General features: G+C 45.9%; 1 protein-coding gene across 1 annotated transcript; it reads left to right on the plus strand.

The window, feature by feature from the left end:
• Positions 1–10,703: 10,703 nt before the first annotated feature.
• Positions 10,704–12,897, plus strand: Adrb2 (adrenoceptor beta 2). Its single transcript, XM_050157915.1, has one exon. It carries the CDS (start codon positions 10,918–10,920, stop codon positions 12,193–12,195), a length of 1,278 nt encoding a protein of 425 aa, XP_050013872.1. The 5' UTR covers positions 10,704–10,917; the 3' UTR covers positions 12,196–12,897.
• Positions 12,898–16,908: the final 4,011 nt, after the last annotated feature.

Below are 16,908 nucleotides of genomic sequence, written 5' to 3' on the forward strand. Positions count from 1 at the left end.
CACCTCGGAGGCCCCTTTGCTGAAGTACGATGGACCCTGCTGATGGAAGTGATCCTTCTTCAGGGAATCTTTGAGCGAGAGTGATCTGCAGCCCTGTCTATCTGCTGGATGGTCCAAAAGTACCCACCAGCAAGTTGCATGCAAAGATAACAAACATACACACTCAGCCTAAAAAATCGGTCCCCAGAACCATGCCAGGCAGCCCCAGCTCTCTTCTAGAAGCTTCCTCGTTGTTTTTGTCATCATCATTTTCATTTCCTGATTTCGTTGTACATCCTTCCTCCTCCCGTTCTTAAAAAAAAAAACCTAACAATTTCTAATTTTACTTCTTTGCTGTTCTGTAAATCCCCTCCCTGCCCTCATGGCTAGGTGTTAGAAATGTGAGAGTATATTCCAGAACACAGAACTCTGTGCAAGCACAACCCGACAGATGAGAAGAACCACAGCACAAACCAAAAGGACATTATCCCTGTCTCTCCTGCCTCAGCCGTCTCCTCTCCCAGTCCCTAGCCCCACCTCTTTAAACCTAAACTATTAGCTACTCGAAGAAGCACCAAATGCTGACCCTTGCCAATTCTGGCACAGGGCTCCTGAGCACATTCCTGTGGAATGGTGTCTCTTAGCTTGTCATCTCTGTTCTTCCAAACTGTGCTCTCTGTGGCCTGAGCTACCTCCTTTTGTGGCTTATTTAGACCTGAGACTTTTCATCTCAGCATCCAGGGACTTCCAGTGCGCGCAGTCCAACTCACCTGTTTCCGTTTCGCTTCTCCCTTACAGGGGCAAGAGCACCTCCAGGAATATTTGCTGTTTCTCAAGTAGAGATGCAAGGTTCCCACTTCTGTACCTTGATCTGTGCTGTTTGCTGGGTCATCCTCTCCTTCCTTGTCTAACCACCAACATCCCAGGGGGCTTTCAAACCCAGCTCCATGGCAACCAGTTGATGAAGAGTTCTTGTGTGTGTATGTCTGAGTGTGGGCATGCTTAAATTTGTGTGTGCCGTCCAGAGGCTGTTATCTCCAGTCACTTCCCACCGTATGTTTAGAGACCAGTGTCTCTCAGTGATCCTAGAACTGACCAGCTCAGCTAGGCTGGACAGTGCACTCCAGAGAGCCTCCTCTCGGCACCTCCCGAACACTTGAATTGTAGATATAAACTGGTGAAGTTTACATACATGATGCTGAGCATCCAAACACAGGTCCTCATGACTGTGCAACAGTGTGTTCCTGACTGAGCCCTCGCCCCAAAGCCCGAATGAACGTTTTCAGGATGTTTTCTCATCTTTCTTGACACATCTAGCAGAAGCAGCCTCTGTTGAGTGCAAATCCCTTCCCACACTTCTTCCATTGTCTTTACAACAGATTGTCTTTTCATAATCATTCTTAGTACTACATGGCTGTAAATTTTTGACAGGCATGCAATAGCATGAAGAATGACCACTAGAGCTGACAATAGATTCAGGCTTAGTAGAGGAAGTGCTATTGGATTGAACAAAGTAAACATTGAATCACTTTTTTTTTTCTTATACTACAATGAGGACAAGTTCCTGAGTCGCTCAGCATATATCTAGTGCATTCTTTTAGCTTAAAAAAGATTCATTTATTAATTATGTATACAGCGTTCTTCCTGCATGTATCCCTGCAGGCCAGAAGAGGGCACCAGATCTCATTACAGATGGCTGTGAGCCACCATGTGGTTGCTGGGAATTGAACTCAGGACCTCTGGAAGAACAGTCAGTGCTCTTAACCTCTGAGCCATCTCTCCAGCCTTCTAGTGCATTCTTTAATGACTGCATATCACAATATAGTATATGGTTTTCTTCTCATTTGTTTAGCTATTTACTCTCCTGAACAATTAGGGCTTAAGAATATTTTTTACTAGAGTAGCTTTCACATCTCACATTTAAGAAAGAGCTTTGTAACAATGGAATTCTAGATGAAAAAATGTGTACACTTGAATAAATTCTACCAAATCACTTTCTGAACAGCCACACCAATTCATTTTTAAAACTTCCATTAGTCTCTGGCTGGAGTCCTCTTGTTATCTAATACTCGCTCTTCTTAAGAGTCTAAGGTGAGGCACTGACCTGGCTCCCAAACACCCATCAAAGCAAGTTTGTAGGTGTGTCATGGTATTTACCCCATTAGTCAGGGGTCAAGTGTATGTACTAATGGCCAATCTTAACCAAGGACCTTGCCTCCTTCTTCATTTCCTTACAGCGGTTAGCCTGCAAGGTACTCTAAGAGTGTCTAGGTCTGGGGGAGGGGTATCCATGCACCTGCATGTCATGTACTTATCTTCTTTAGCCTTGTCCCTGTATTGGGATACCGTGAATATAAAATAGTATGACATGCACACTGGGGGATGACCCTACCATTAGACAAGTGTGATTGTGAGTCCATGTGTGGAACAATGCTAAAGCCTGCAGATGAAGTTTCTAATTCAGTCAGTGAGTCTTCCTAGAGCAAACTGAATGAGTACATGTGCTTGCATGTGTGCATGTGTGCATTCTGGGGGTGGGGGGGTGAGAGCCACGCAGGAGGTGAGCATAAAGGGAACTGAAGTGAATGAAGAAAATTGGGGAAGGGGCTTGAGCAAAGTCCACAGGCTCGTGGCCAACAACTTCCAAGCTCTACTATCTTGCTTTTCTTTTTAGAAATCATGAATGGGGCGCTTGACTCAAAATCTTGGTTATTTGGCCTTGTTCCCATAAGTGATTGGAAGCTGCTGCCTCTTAGCTCCAGTGGCGTAGCAAAGCTCAAGTATGAGACCCTGGCAACAGGGTGCTTCCTCCACAGCAGGAAGAATGTACAGCCTTGTTCTTGATTTAGACAGTTGGGGATGAGTCCTATGACAGTGATGGAGATGGGCTTGTGATGGGATGGAGGCCATTTGAAGCCCTTCTTCTAGTACTTCCTGTACAAGCTGGGGCAGACTGTCCTGTGTCTTTAAACCTCCGCGCTCTAGTCCATGAGTGGGAATAGTTTTGCCTCTCTTGTAAGGTTGTACAGAACTAGGAATAAACCCTAAGATGATGAAGGAAAATAACGCAAAGGTGCTCAAGTTCAGTTCCTGGTATGTAACATACATGATGATGAATAATAACAAAAAGTATGCTTCTTATTTTCAGAGTCCATAGCACGTATCAATTGTCTAGGATGTACCAGGAACTGATCTCAAGGTCACTTGATTTGACCTTATCACTTTCTGTATCTGGAAATAGGCCAGGTGAGGGACTGTCATATAGTACAAGGAAGTGCCAGGACTGGTTTCTCCGTGTTCCCTGCCCACAGTCAGTAGACACAGTTGGAACACCTTGACCTCTCCTTGCCTGTCGTGATTTGAATGAGACAAGTCTTCCATGGCTTAGGTATTTGAACACTTGACTCACACTTGGTAGTAGTGTTTAGGGGAGGTTTCAGAGGAACAGCTCTGCAGAAGAAAGTACATCACCAGGGCAGGGTTTGAGAGTTCAATCTCTCTGCTCCAGGCCTAGGACTGAGATGTGAACGCTCAGCTTCCTGCTCCCCGTGCCATGCCAGCTACCTGATGCCATGCTTCTCTGCCATGATGGACTCTTATAACTCGGGTACAGCCAGCCAAGATAACCCTTTTGTCCCATAAGTTGCCTTTGGTGATAGTGTTCTACCACAACAGAAAGTAGCTGAGATATTGACCCAGGAAGTTACTTTCCTTCTGTTCCCCAGCAGAAGACTCTGCTTCGGAGAAAGACCACCGTGTTTTCTTCCTAAAGTGTCCTCTCTTCCTCTGTCCTTTCCCATAATCAGTTTCATCCTCTGTGGTTTCCTCATCGGCCCTGCTTCCTCCTGCCTCTCCTCTGACAGGACGGCTTGATCACTGCAGCCCCTTTGTTTCTTCCTTTCAAAATCCACAAGACCCCGCATCTCCTTGCCTTAGACCACAGTACCAGGCAGTTCGCATATCGGAGTCCTTCAGTTCAATTTGCGTGGCCCATTTCTTCTTCTCTGTAACATGTTTTCTGAGTTCTGCCGATAATAGACCTTTCCGCAGAGGCTCTGGGTTTAATATCAGTAATTAATGTAGCACAAATTATCTGCCAAGTTAATCCTGGCCACATCACAGATACTGACTTGCTTCTCGTTGTAACCCAGGAGGTCGTGAGATAGCAACAGCTCCACTTATAGATAAAGAAAGTGCGACCCAGGGAGATTAAGTAACTGGTTCAGGGTTTTTCCGCTAACAATTGGAGGAAGCAGTTGGCTCCAGGGCTGTTCCAGGCTGCTCCAAGCATCAGGCTCTGCCTGCTTCTTTGCTTCTCTCCACTCTAGGCTGCTCTTCCTTCACAAAGACTTTCGCAAAACTGGCAAACAAATTCTCACCCTGAATGCAGCTGCCAGCCAATCTAATGCAAAACCTTTCCCAAGCCCACTATGGGTAACTTGGTGCATAGATAGGATCCTTTCCCTGTTGGACTCATTTATTTTTTCATTTAAAGAACTGGCCATAAGGAAATGAATAGGATTTCCTGAAATAGAATCTATACCAGAAAACTCACGATGATGATGATGATGATGATGACGACGACGACTCCAGTCACAACAAGGACAATAAACATTTCTCTTGGAAACACTGTTCTAAGGTGTTAAATGCTTTGTCTCATTTGACCATGGAAATCATCTGAGAGCATCACTATTCACAGAACACTTCCGCGGTAACGAAGCACCCACACATATCTCTCCAGAGCTACTTATCTTTGAGTCATTATATTTTTAGCTTCCATTTCTAACCAATACCTCAAGTTCGTTGCCATCCCAACTGAATTCTTCACCCCTTCCGTTCCTCATCCACACCAGGCTTCTGCTCGTCTGGGACCCTGTTTGGTAATGACCCTCCACATCCTTGGTCCATGCACGTACCCCCAGCTAAACCCAATTAACACTCACCGGGTTGTCCTGCTGCAAATCTCCTGACTCTCTCCCTCCCTGTCCAAGCCTAGGGCTTCATGCATGCTTTGCAGTCCCTCAGCAACCATAGAAAATAGTTCATCTTCATCTTGCATTTTAACATTCTGAAGCCCTGAAGGCTAAATCATGCTGTGCAAAGAGCTTCCGTCTGACTCCGACACCCAAGTCCATTCATAGCACTTCAGCCCATTAACACGATGTCTTACATTGTGACATCTTTGGTTTCTTAATAATAAAAAATATTTTAAATAATTAAGCACCTGTCCTTCAAATGACAGTGCACTACTTGAAATGGCTCTCCCTCTCATATACCAAAGAGTAAGCCCCTTCTCAATTGCCATTCAGAGTTTGGGGATTCATGGAAGCATTCTCTTTAGGTACTAGAATACCACTGACATCTCTCTAGCACTTGGTCAACTTCCTTTGTGAGAAGAGAGACGGCCTTGGGCTCAGAACTTTGGCGGGCAGCAAAATCAAGCTGAAATATACTAACGCTGTTTTGTTTGCATGGTTCCTTTCTATTTATGGCAGGTGATACCCCTTCTCTACACGTGGTTAGGGTTGAATATACAGTTTTCTTTAAAAGATTCAGTGTATCTGAGCTTTCGAAGTGAGCCAATAATCTAGGAAATCGTGATTCACCTGTTTCTCAGAACAGTGAAGTCAGGGTGGTGAGAAGCAGAACATGAATGGCGGGGATGTAGACAAATTGTCTGTAGAATCCTAAGTTGTCCTTGCCAACTCCACAGTGGCTCTTCACAGTCAGAAACTCATCTCCTCAATGGCCCTCGAGTCGCTTCCTCCCACAACAGGCTAGTGCGTTTCTGAGGGAAAGTTCCCCGTGACTAGGTCACAGTTGAGGCTCCAAGAGCGAAGGTGACTTGCTAAGGTTGCCCAGGATGCCCTGGTTTTTCTGGGATTACAGCTAAGGTGTGCTCATCTCTACTCATACCCTGTCTGTGCACCCAATCCTTCCCTCCCATGCAGAGACCCACTGCACATTCTTCGTTCCCATTCCTGAAGAAGACTCCAAGCAGTCCCTTGAGTCCTAAGCAGCAAGAGAATTACACACTGAGCCCTGGGTATCCATCACACTGCATATACTTACAACGCCCCTCTCATGTCCTTAGGAGGACGCTTCTGTTCCCGCTTAGGAGAACTAGGGAGAATACATAGTCAATTTTTTTTTTTTTGGTGGGATTTAACTCTTTCAAAATCCCAATTGAGAAAAGCTGTGGATGTTTAGTCCCCTTGAATGATTAATTCTTTTCAGGTCAAAGAGTCCTTTATGTGGTCTGCTGAATTATTCCCTCCCTCCTCCTACGTCCTCCCCCCTTACTCCTCCCACCTCCTCCCCCTCCCTTGTTTTAATTTAATCCCATCTCCTTTTGTCCAATGCCCTGGGATGTAGAGGATTTATTAGCGTGTCTCTCATAAAACCCACGCATAGCAGGAAATTAAATTCATCTAGCATAAGCACCTGTTTGGAGAGCTTGGCTGGTTGCTCTGTTCTACTTCATGGTTGCCAAGGTGATCGCAAAGTGACTGATGACTTGTTCTAGGATGGTCCAGGTACCGATGTTAGCATCATCAACTAAGTGAAACACTGTGGGGAGAAACTCACCATGTGGTCCAGGGTACCCCAGACCCAGGGGTACTAAATATCAGAGCAAAGAGGCCAGAGTGGTCCAGGGTACCCCAGACCCAGGGGTACTACACCCTGAGGGGACAGAGATCCTGTCAAGAGCTCAAGACAGCCTTAGAAAAGAGAGGTTATTGTCTTGAGTGGCCTCAAGGGGGCAGACTTAAGAGTCATGGGCATAAATAGAAAGAAAGAAGATAGATTTTAGTTCAAAATCTGGACAGTGGGGGAAATACAAAAAGCTGATGGGTTTTTCCTCACTAGAGATGGTTCCCCAAGAGTTTGAGAGGGGGACTTAAGACGCTTCACCCCAAACCATTATCACCCCATCAAGCTAGAAAACTCCAATGCTAGTAGCAATAACTTCCAGGTTCATTGTTCTCCTTGGGAAACTTTGTTCCTTCTCTCAAGGGACTGGAGTTTAGTTTACTCCCAACGTAACACAAATGAAAAATAAATTGCATGTTACTTACATCCAAAGGGTTCTTTCACATATACAATATAATGAGACAAATATGTACTCTGGATCTACCTATTAATGCAAAAAAGATAAGACAATAAGAATAACCGCCTCTTTTTGAAGGTAGTAGTATAATACCTCACATGTATTTGATTTCATTAATATAAATATGGCAAGATAACCCTGTATTACTAAAAGATAGGCATGTTAAACCAAAGAATTCCACAGACGCTTCTCCCAAAGAATCATGAAGACGGGAGAACTCTTGCCAGAGCTAAGGAAGAGGCTCCTTAGCTGTCCAATAGTTGGTGTATGGACACTCTCTGTGGCCCAGAACGTTACTCCTGTTTAAACACTCATTAGATAAATCAAACTGTGGCTTTTATTTCTGTTTGGCGGGCAGGAACTGACAAACCAGCATCTTAAGGGATTGACAAAATATGCAATTAGGCACTATCAATCACCATAAAAGAGCTCGATTCTTCTTCCATCAGATAAGGGCGGCTTAGTCTACTGGAGTGTGACTTAACTCACCGAGGTCTCCAGCTCCAAGTAAGCTGTAGCGAGCTCCCTGCTGCAGAATGAAATCACCATTGCTGGGTCTGGAAACAAGTACAGTCAGGAGGGCAGAACTTCCCTAACACCTTAAACAGGACACTCCCCCATTTCTTCACGCCAGGCTCCTTTAAAAAAAAAAAAAGAGGGGGGGGGAATAAACCAAAATGATCTCTTAAACTCTTCCCTATTTTAATTGTATCTAGACATAGAATTCTAAACAGAGGCCAAAGAAAAGATAATATTCTGGAATTAAGAGTATGTCTATTTGTCAAAACTGCTGGGAAACGTCACGGGACCTCCTTTTCGATGAATGTTATTTCTTCTTCTTGATTTAGTGTGTGTGAGGTTCCTAAAAGATGTTTCCCAAGTTATTTAGTTAAAGTTTGGGGCAACTTAAGTACACGCTAAACATAAGATTGATCCATGTTCGTCCTGAAAAGCGTTTGCCTTTTTCTTGGTTGTTGCTGGGGAAAGATTCAACCCTGTGCTTATTTACTCCAGACCCTCATAAACAGGAAGTCGGTTTTAAAAGTTCTACTTCCACAATTCAGGGTAGAAGTGTATTTAAAGAAAGGCTATTGCATAACTCAAAGCCTCTTCCTAAAATGCATCAGACCCAAGCCAATTTTGGAAAACACAAATACAAGGTGGGTGTGTTTTGAAAACTATGTGGACATATGAGACCTTTAGCTGATATTTGTGGCTTTTATGGTTAATATTTTGAGGCACTTGTCACACACACTAAAAGTGTGTGCTACTGAAGAAAGTCAAAAGGTCCACGGAAGCCGGGCGGTGGTGGCGCACGCCTTTAATCCCAGCACTCGGAAGGCAGAGGCAGGAGGAGCTCTGTGAGTTCGAGGCCAGCCTGGACTACAAGAGCTAGTTCCAGGACAGGAACCAAAAGCTACAGAGAAACCCTGTCTCGAAAGTCAAAAAAAAAAAAAAAAAGTCCACGGAAGTTTCATATCTAAGCCCCACTTTGGAAGTAAACACTGCACCTTGTTTTCCATAAAGTGTTTTATAGTTCTGCTGGAGGAAACTAGCAATATGTTCTAAATGGCTAAGTAAATTATATAAAGTTCACTGAAAAATTCAAATTTGTCTGATAATTAAGTTATGTAAAAGCACTTTTATAGTTTCCGTAGCATTTGATTCACACTCACCCCAATGAAGATGACTTTATCACACTCACTTTATTGTTTTTCACACACACACACACACCACACATTTGCATGTTCACCCCCTTAGAGATGGAGGGAATTTGATCCTGCCATTGTGGTCTGACTAAGGAAAACGAATGTCAAAGTTCCAAGGTGCCCCTGGAACGCAGGTGCTCGGACCCCAGTTGTAGGTTTCTCCTGAACCCTCCCCCTTTTACTTCATGGAATAACACTGAAGAAATGGATCTTAGAATCAGACAGATCGGGGTTCAAATTCAGCTTCTGGGACTGCCTGGCCAGTGTCCATGGGCACGCGGTTTGCCCTGTTGAGCCCCAGTGGAGAACTGAGCTAAAGAAAATACCCGCATGGGACTGTGGGAAGGGTTAAACGCAATAATGCACAAAAGGCACACAGCAGAATGTTCCCTAAATGTCAGCCATTGTTATGTTATTATGTAATCTACTGAGTATGTTTGGCTATGCAGTGTGAAAGAGTTGCAGTTTGTCAGAGATAACACATGGGAAATCAAACCCTGAAAATGAATGGTTTTCCCAACAGTCCAGTCATTTGCACGGGATCATAGTCCATGAATCTTAGCCTCGGTCTGATTTTTTTTCAAGGGAGGAAACAATTATCATTTACTTTCTGTAGTTTTAAAACGGCCTCCAGAGACCATGTTTTTAATATAATGAATGATATGAAGTTTTTTTTAAGGCAGAAATTGTCCAACAGTAGCAGGTTCACACAACACAGCTAAAAAGATTAACGAATTATCCAGCCAACATATGAAAGGATATTTTTATAGTTTCAATGAAGTTATTGAAGAAATTGTTTGAAAATTTTCCAGTCTGGAGAGATGGCTGAGTGATCAAGAGCATTGACTGCTCTTCCAGAGGACCGTGGTTCAGTTCCCAGCATGTGAACTGGTACATTTCTGTATCTCCAGTCCTAGGGAATCTGATGCTCTCTCCTGACCTCCAAAGTAGGCACAAATACAGTGTGCAGACATTTGTAGAGATAAAACTCCCATACACATAAAAATAAGTAAATTAGTTTAATTTTTAAAAATTTAAAAAGAAAATTGTAAATACTTCGATTGCTAATGAAATGGGAGATGTAAAATTACTACCTTGCTGCCTGCAAGTCCTCAAGAGGGAAGAACGCCAAAAAAATATTTTTCAAAAAGTGTGCTGAGAAACTCTGTCGCTGTTGAAGTCACCTCCTGTGCTCTTGCCAAATAACTCCTGAGAATCTGAGAATGGGAAAAGAGGGCGTCATTTATGAGCGGCCCGGGAGGGTGGTACCTGGATGTCAACGTGGATGCTTGAATGGTCCACACTCCACATCTCCACGTGAGCGCTTGTGTGCGTTTCTTTCTGAGTGCTTCTAGGTGTCCCTGCGTTTGTTTATCCTCCTTTCTGTGTTAGATCAGGAGACAGTTGTCTCTGACCTGAGCGGGCGCGGGTGTGTCTCGGTGTCTGTGGTTGTGGTTTCGGCATAAGTCTGAGCATGTCCATGTCGGCCGGGTGCGTTTGTGCCTGTGTGTGCGTGTCCGAATGAGCTTGCTCAGTCTCTGTTCCTGAAGGAAAATGCACTGTGTGCCACCCGTATCCAGAGACCCCAGTCCGCAGTGACCTGCGCAGACAGGTAGAACTGCCAGACTGCGCTTGGTTGGCGGGTCGCAAAGCAGACCCGGATTTCTGTCTCTGGGGCCCCGCTAGGGTAGCTGGGAGGGAGTGGTGGCTTGGCCTCCACGGAGCTGCTGCGCCCCGCCCGGGCCAACCCCAAGAGGAGGCGGGCTAGGCGGGGAGGGTTGGTCCTTAGTGCCTCGCCCCTTCGGGCATGCGACCTTGCCATTGGCCCAAAGTTGCTTCACGTCACGGGGCAATTCCCCCTAAAGTCTGGTGCACATAACGGGCAGGGCGCACTGCGAGGCTGCTTCTCCGGCTTTCAGGCTGCAGCTAGCAGGCACAGCGAGCCGCGAGCACCCCACGAGCTGAGTGTGCAGGACGCGCCCCCAGCACAGCCACCTCCAGCCGCTGAATGAAGCTTCCAGGAGTCCGCCCCCGGCCGGCTGCGCCCCGTCGGAGGTGCACCCGCTGAGAGCACCAGAGCGCCTAAAGCCGGTGCGCTCACCTGCTAGTCTGCTAGTCATGGGGCCACCCGGGAACGACAGCGACTTCTTGCTGGCACCCAACGGAAGCAGTGCGCCAGACCACGACATCACTCAGGAACGGGACGAAGCGTGGGTGGTAGGCATGGCCATCCTCATGTCGGTTATCGTCCTGGCCATCGTGTTTGGCAACGTGCTGGTCATCACAGCCATTGCCAAGTTTGAGCGACTACAGACTGTCACCAACTACTTCATAACCTCTTTGGCGTGTGCTGATCTAGTCATGGGCCTAGCGGTGGTGCCGTTTGGGGCCAGTCACATCCTTATGAAAATGTGGAATTTTGGCAACTTCTGGTGCGAGTTCTGGACTTCCATCGATGTGTTGTGCGTCACAGCCAGCATCGAGACCCTGTGTGTGATTGCAGTGGATCGCTACATTGCTATCACGTCGCCATTCAAGTACCAGAGCCTGCTGACCAAGAATAAGGCCCGAATGGTTATCCTGATGGTGTGGATTGTCTCCGGCCTTACCTCCTTCTTGCCCATCCAAATGCACTGGTACCGTGCCACCCACAAGAAAGCCATCGACTGCTATCACAAGGAGACTTGCTGTGACTTCTTCACGAACCAGGCCTACGCCATTGCTTCTTCCATTGTGTCTTTCTATGTGCCTCTGGTGGTCATGGTCTTTGTCTATTCCCGGGTCTTCCAGGTGGCCAAAAGGCAGCTCCAGAAGATAGACAAATCTGAAGGAAGATTCCACTCCCAAAACCTCAGCCAGGTGGAGCAGGACGGGCGAAGTGGGCACGGACTCCGAAGGTCCTCCAAGTTCTGCTTGAAAGAGCACAAAGCCCTCAAGACTCTGGGCATCATCATGGGCACTTTCACCCTCTGCTGGCTGCCCTTCTTCATCGTCAACATCGTGCACGTGATTCAGGAAAACCTCATCCCTAAGGAAGTTTACATCCTCCTTAACTGGTTGGGCTACGTCAATTCAGCTTTCAATCCCCTAATCTACTGTCGGAGTCCAGATTTCAGGATTGCCTTCCAGGAGCTTCTATGCCTCCGCAGGTCTGCTTCAAAAGCCTATGGGAACGGCTACTCCAGCAACAGTAATGGCAGAACAGACTACACAGGGGAGGTGAGTGGATGCCCGCTGGGACAGGAGAAAGAAAGCAAACTGCTGTGTGAGGACCCGCCAGGCTCGGAAAGCTTTGTGAACTGTCAAGGTACTGTGCCTAGCCTTAGCATTGATTCCCAAGGGAGGAACTGTAGCACCAAAGACTCACCGCTGGAATGCAGGCTTTCTACTTTTTAAGACCCCCCTTCCCCCGACAGGACACTAACGAGACTATTTAACTTGAGTGTAATAACTTTAGAATAAAATTGTATAGAGATTTGCAGAAGGGGGAAGAATCCTTCTGCCTTTTTTTATTTTATTTTTTTAAGCTGCAGAGAGAGGAGAGAGAGAGAGAGAGAGAGAGAGAGAGAGAGAGAGAGAGAGAGAGAGAGAGAGAGAGAGAGAGAGAGACTGTATTTGAATGTTTGTTTGGTTCTTGTACAGTTCAGTTCCTCTTTGTATGGAACTTGAAAGTTTCTGTCTGAAGTGTCTTGGTCCTAGATGACTGTGTCTATATGTTTAGATCACTTTTCCATTTATCTACCTCATTGGTCAAATATTAGAGATACTATATATTGCTGCTAGTCATTTGTATCTGAAGGAAATCTTCCTTCCTGTACCCTTGGAACTTGACAACCCTGTGTCTTGGACCTTTCTGCTGTGAATACGGACTCTCTCCCACTCCCCTTGTTTGCTCAACTGGAGTGTTCTAGGCAGAGATCTGAGGGACAGCTTCAGTTGTTTTTCTGAGAAAAGTCTAAAGTTTACAGTAAATAAATTGTTTGACTATGAATTCATTGCACCTGTTTCTCCAAACCCTCTTGACTCTCGAGTGTCCTTGTCTCGCCCACTGGAAACCACAGGTAACTATGTGTCATAATTGCTGAGTGGCTTAATAGGGAAGGCTACCAGAGTGGTACGCACTGATTCGCCTAGCCTTCCCATGTGCCTTTGGATCTCCAGATGCAAGCCTGTATCTTTCCGAATCTCACTTGTGCCCCAAATCAGCCCCGCCTGCTCTCTGCATAACCCCATGCATCCTACAATTGCTATTCTGTGCCTGTCACCTTGGAAACCCTGACTCACAGAGACAGAGTTATGGGCATATGTTTTGCCCCACAAGCTCCTGTCCCCCAACTCCCAGCCCTACTTGTTTAATAACTGTGTGGGTTTATATCACTGCCGGCTCTTACAGTAGTGCCCTTTGTACTGCAGTAGGGCTTGATGTACTCAGGACGAGAAAAATGTTCTGTGGGAAAGCTACTGAAAAATCTCAGGATTCCAAGGGAAATCGAAGACCTTGGTCATAGAGAGCAAAGCTTTAAGAGATGGCTGGTAAATACTTCATACCCTGAACATGGGTTCAGCCTCTCCCCCTCCTTCCCTCTGTCCCATTTCTCCCTTCCTCTCCTCTGCCCTCCCCTGATGCTTGGCAAGTCTGTGTAAATCAGGTTTTCTCATGTGTTATAGGCTGTTTACCTGTACCCTGTAAATTCCAGTAGCACCCCTCAAGTTTATAAATCAGCCAAAAACAGCCTCAGCCATGACCTGTTACTCAGAAGGGTAAAGTAATCCTTAGCAGAAAGACTGGTGTAGACTTTGAAAATCTAAATCGGCTGAGTTTTTGCTATTTCCTACAAATGCTGTTTTGTATTGTTGACACCCAGGAAAGGGGTTTTTCCCCAGTTCACTCAGTTCTGACAGCCCCTTGGCCCCTCCTCTTTCTTCTTCATCACACTGCCTTCTAAACTTGTGTTCCAACTGCCTGGGCAGTTTCCACAAGAAGTTAAGGTTTTAGGGTTCACGCACGAGTTATTTGGGAGGGTTTATCAGTGGAGGTGAGGCCCGCAGGCCCTCACCGCCTGTTTGCAGAGAGATTATAATACTGTTAAGAGGCACAGAGGGAAATCACAAAAGTAAACACATTTCTTCTCGCAGTTCCATTCTATTTTTGCCCGTGCGTTGGAGCCAGAGCATGGCCCAGGTTTCATGGAGTGGCTCATCCCTCTTGGCAACACCCGGCTGGAGAGGATCAGCCTGTGAGGTTCGGTGCCACAGCTTTCGCTCATAGAGCTGACTCTATTTCTATCGTCCCTACTGTCCAAGGTCCCCAACACCAGCCTCCTCTGCTTCTCAAAAGCTCAGTGAGGAGGCCTCTGGTGAGCAATGATCTCCCGAAGGGAGGCTGAGGCCAAGCCCATGCTGTGCAAATTGCACAGCGTGTTATTCTATTGCGAGCACGTTTTGGTCAAGGTTTTCATACCACAGCCTCCTCCTCCTCTGGGCCTCATGTCTGGAGCTACAGCAAGCTTCTCCATATATTCGCCACATACCCCATAGCCTCACAAGGTCTTGGATTTGGAAGAGCTCATAATCTGAGCAGCCTGAAAACCCAATAAAGGAAAGGAACTGTTTAAGGTAAGTGAACAAAGACGCTCGAGCACAGGTAAGACAAGAGCTTGACTGCCAGCCAGGAATCCTATGCTCTCTTATAGCATCACCACTGACCTCTGCCCTCAGCTGAGTTGTGGAGTCTTTCCTTGGGGCTGCATCATGCGTTAGTCATCAGGGAAGATGTTTTCATATGAAAGTCAGGAACTCAATAAATACTCTGCAAAAGAGCTTTGCTTTATTAAAAAGAATCTACTAGGTTATCCCTTGCATTAGGGAAGTTGGAAAATCCCTTAACTCTTTATGACTAAAAATGTAATTTCAAGCAACTTCAGTTAGAATGCCTTATAGTTTTTACATATATATATATGCATACATACACAATATATATTTTTTTAAAACTTGCCTTTATTTGTTAATTATTTGTTAATTAAGTAGACAGTAAATATTATTAATAAGCCAATATTATACATACATACTCTAATATACTTCTAATGCATTTGGTTAAAATTTCAGCTATAAGGGGCTGGAGAGATGGCTGGGTTAAATTCCTAGCACCCACATGACAATTCACACACACACACACAAAAAATAAAACAATTCAGCTGCGAAAGTTGACATCAATTCTCAGCTAAAAGAGATGTGCAACATTTGAGTCCTTTTAGGAATGCTTTAAACTTAAGAACCTGCATCGGTTTTTAAGGAGCTTGGGAAACGAGAACACCATGGGCCTCTTGCAACCCCTTGTTTTTCACCTTTTATGTAGCTTTGTCCCCCCCCCCCCCCGTCCCTCCGTGTCTCCTGTTTGTTGACATGCTAGTTACATAAGGTCTGTGGCGGATTCATCACCGTAAAGTTTTCTTTGCCTGGACAGCAAGTTCTCAGCGTCTGTCATGTGAGAGCCTTATCCTGAGATACAAGTTGACAGGTGTGAACGGTGGCGGGACAGGGTGGGCCTGCCTGTAAGATAATTACTGAGGCCAGGAATCTAGGAGGGGAAAGGAGCCTGGAAATTGGAGCTGCCTTTACATGCTGCTGAGAATGTGTGTGACGGTGGATTTGCTGCCAGATCGGTCTACACCAGAAAGAGTCCTGGGTATTTGCACCTACTGTGTGCAGCGTGAGAGAGATGTAGGCTGTGGTCTCCTCCTTCTGGACCACGCTATAATACTCAACAGTCATGTGCCATGGAACCAAACTGAAGGCTCGGGTTAAGTTAGGCCACTGCTGAGCTCTCTCTCGGCCATCTTCACAGCCATCAGATGCAGGCAGAGGAGTTGTCATCTGGCAAATAAAGCAACTGCTGTGCAGAAAGCCACGCAGCCGGCTGGTTGCCAAGTAAATATCAGAACCTAGGTCTGTGTGATTCAATGCAAGGAGCCTAGCACCTATGCAAAGCAGGAAGCGGCAGGGGGGCAGGGAGAAGCGTGTGTTATGTGCCAAAGCAAGCGTCAGAACTGGAAATGCAATACCTTGTTGAGAGAAGAGGGAGGTTGTTATGGGTGGGGGCAAGGAGGGATGTCCCTTCAAAGGTTGTGCTGGATGGCTGGGGTCTAGGGCAAGGAACCAACCACCAAAAGTGCCTGCTTGACATCTCTGGGTCTTGGCTGTGTCTTTTCTTAGAGGATGAGGCCAAATAGAAAAAAAAAAAGGATATGAAACTTGAATGTGAATACAACAGGGTAAAACTGAAGCCCAGGCTGCCACAGGTCCCAGCAAAGTCACCCTCAGTGCCAAAGGCAGGAAGGTCGTGTAAGCTGAATGGGTAGCTGAGCCTGGTGGACATTGGTCTGGGCTGTCCTAGACGTGTGCTGTCTGTTTCGAGCTAGTGTTCTAAGGCAAAGGGCAATTCTTTTCTGACTACAAAGAGCAAGGAGGACCCATGCACTTGGGGTGACACGTTTAGTAACAGTATAACCTCCCTTCTCCCCGTCAGCTCCACAGTACAGCACAGGGTCAGGTCTGTGCTGAGCCTTACTTTATTGGCAGACAGCGCAAATATAATTGGATGGAGGAATGTTTAAAATACTTCGGAGAACAAATTTTCTGAACACTTTCAAGAGCTTGAAATGCTGGTGTCTTTCAGGTGGCACACACCTTTAACCCTAGCACTCAGGAGACAGAGACAGGAGAATCTCTGTGAGTTCGAGGGTAGCCTGTTCTTCAGAGTGCGTGCCAGGACAGCCAGGGCTACAAAGTGAAACCGTGTCCTCAAAAAAACAAAAACAGAAATGCTGGTATCTTGCAAACAATAGGAGACGGGTGAAGTGAACAGATTTTTACTTCAGTTCCTACAACTGGGTTAGGGGTAGATCCCAGTTCAACGACTCACTCTCTTTCCCTCCCTCGCTGTCTTTTCATAGTCCAGGAAGGCAGTTTCCTCAGGGGACCTCAGTTTGCCTGCCAATAAAATGTAGCCACTATAGATCATACCCAAACTGTGCTAAGCCCTGAATTTATAGAACTATTCACATAGAGGCTAAATAGAGATTTCTAAATATCTCATGTTTCTAGTTATAG

Source organism: Alexandromys fortis, unplaced genomic scaffold, assembly GCF_014885135.2.
Source record: "Alexandromys fortis isolate MF-2015 unplaced genomic scaffold, M_Fortis_MF-2015_v1.1 scaffold_94, whole genome shotgun sequence".
NCBI lineage: Eukaryota > Metazoa > Chordata > Mammalia > Rodentia > Cricetidae > Alexandromys > Alexandromys fortis.

Excerpts from the sequence above, each read along its gene's own strand:
- Adrb2 (XM_050157915.1), top strand. The coding sequence starts at position 10,918 with ATGGGGCCACCCGGGAACGACAGCGACTTCTTGCTGGCACCCAACGGA.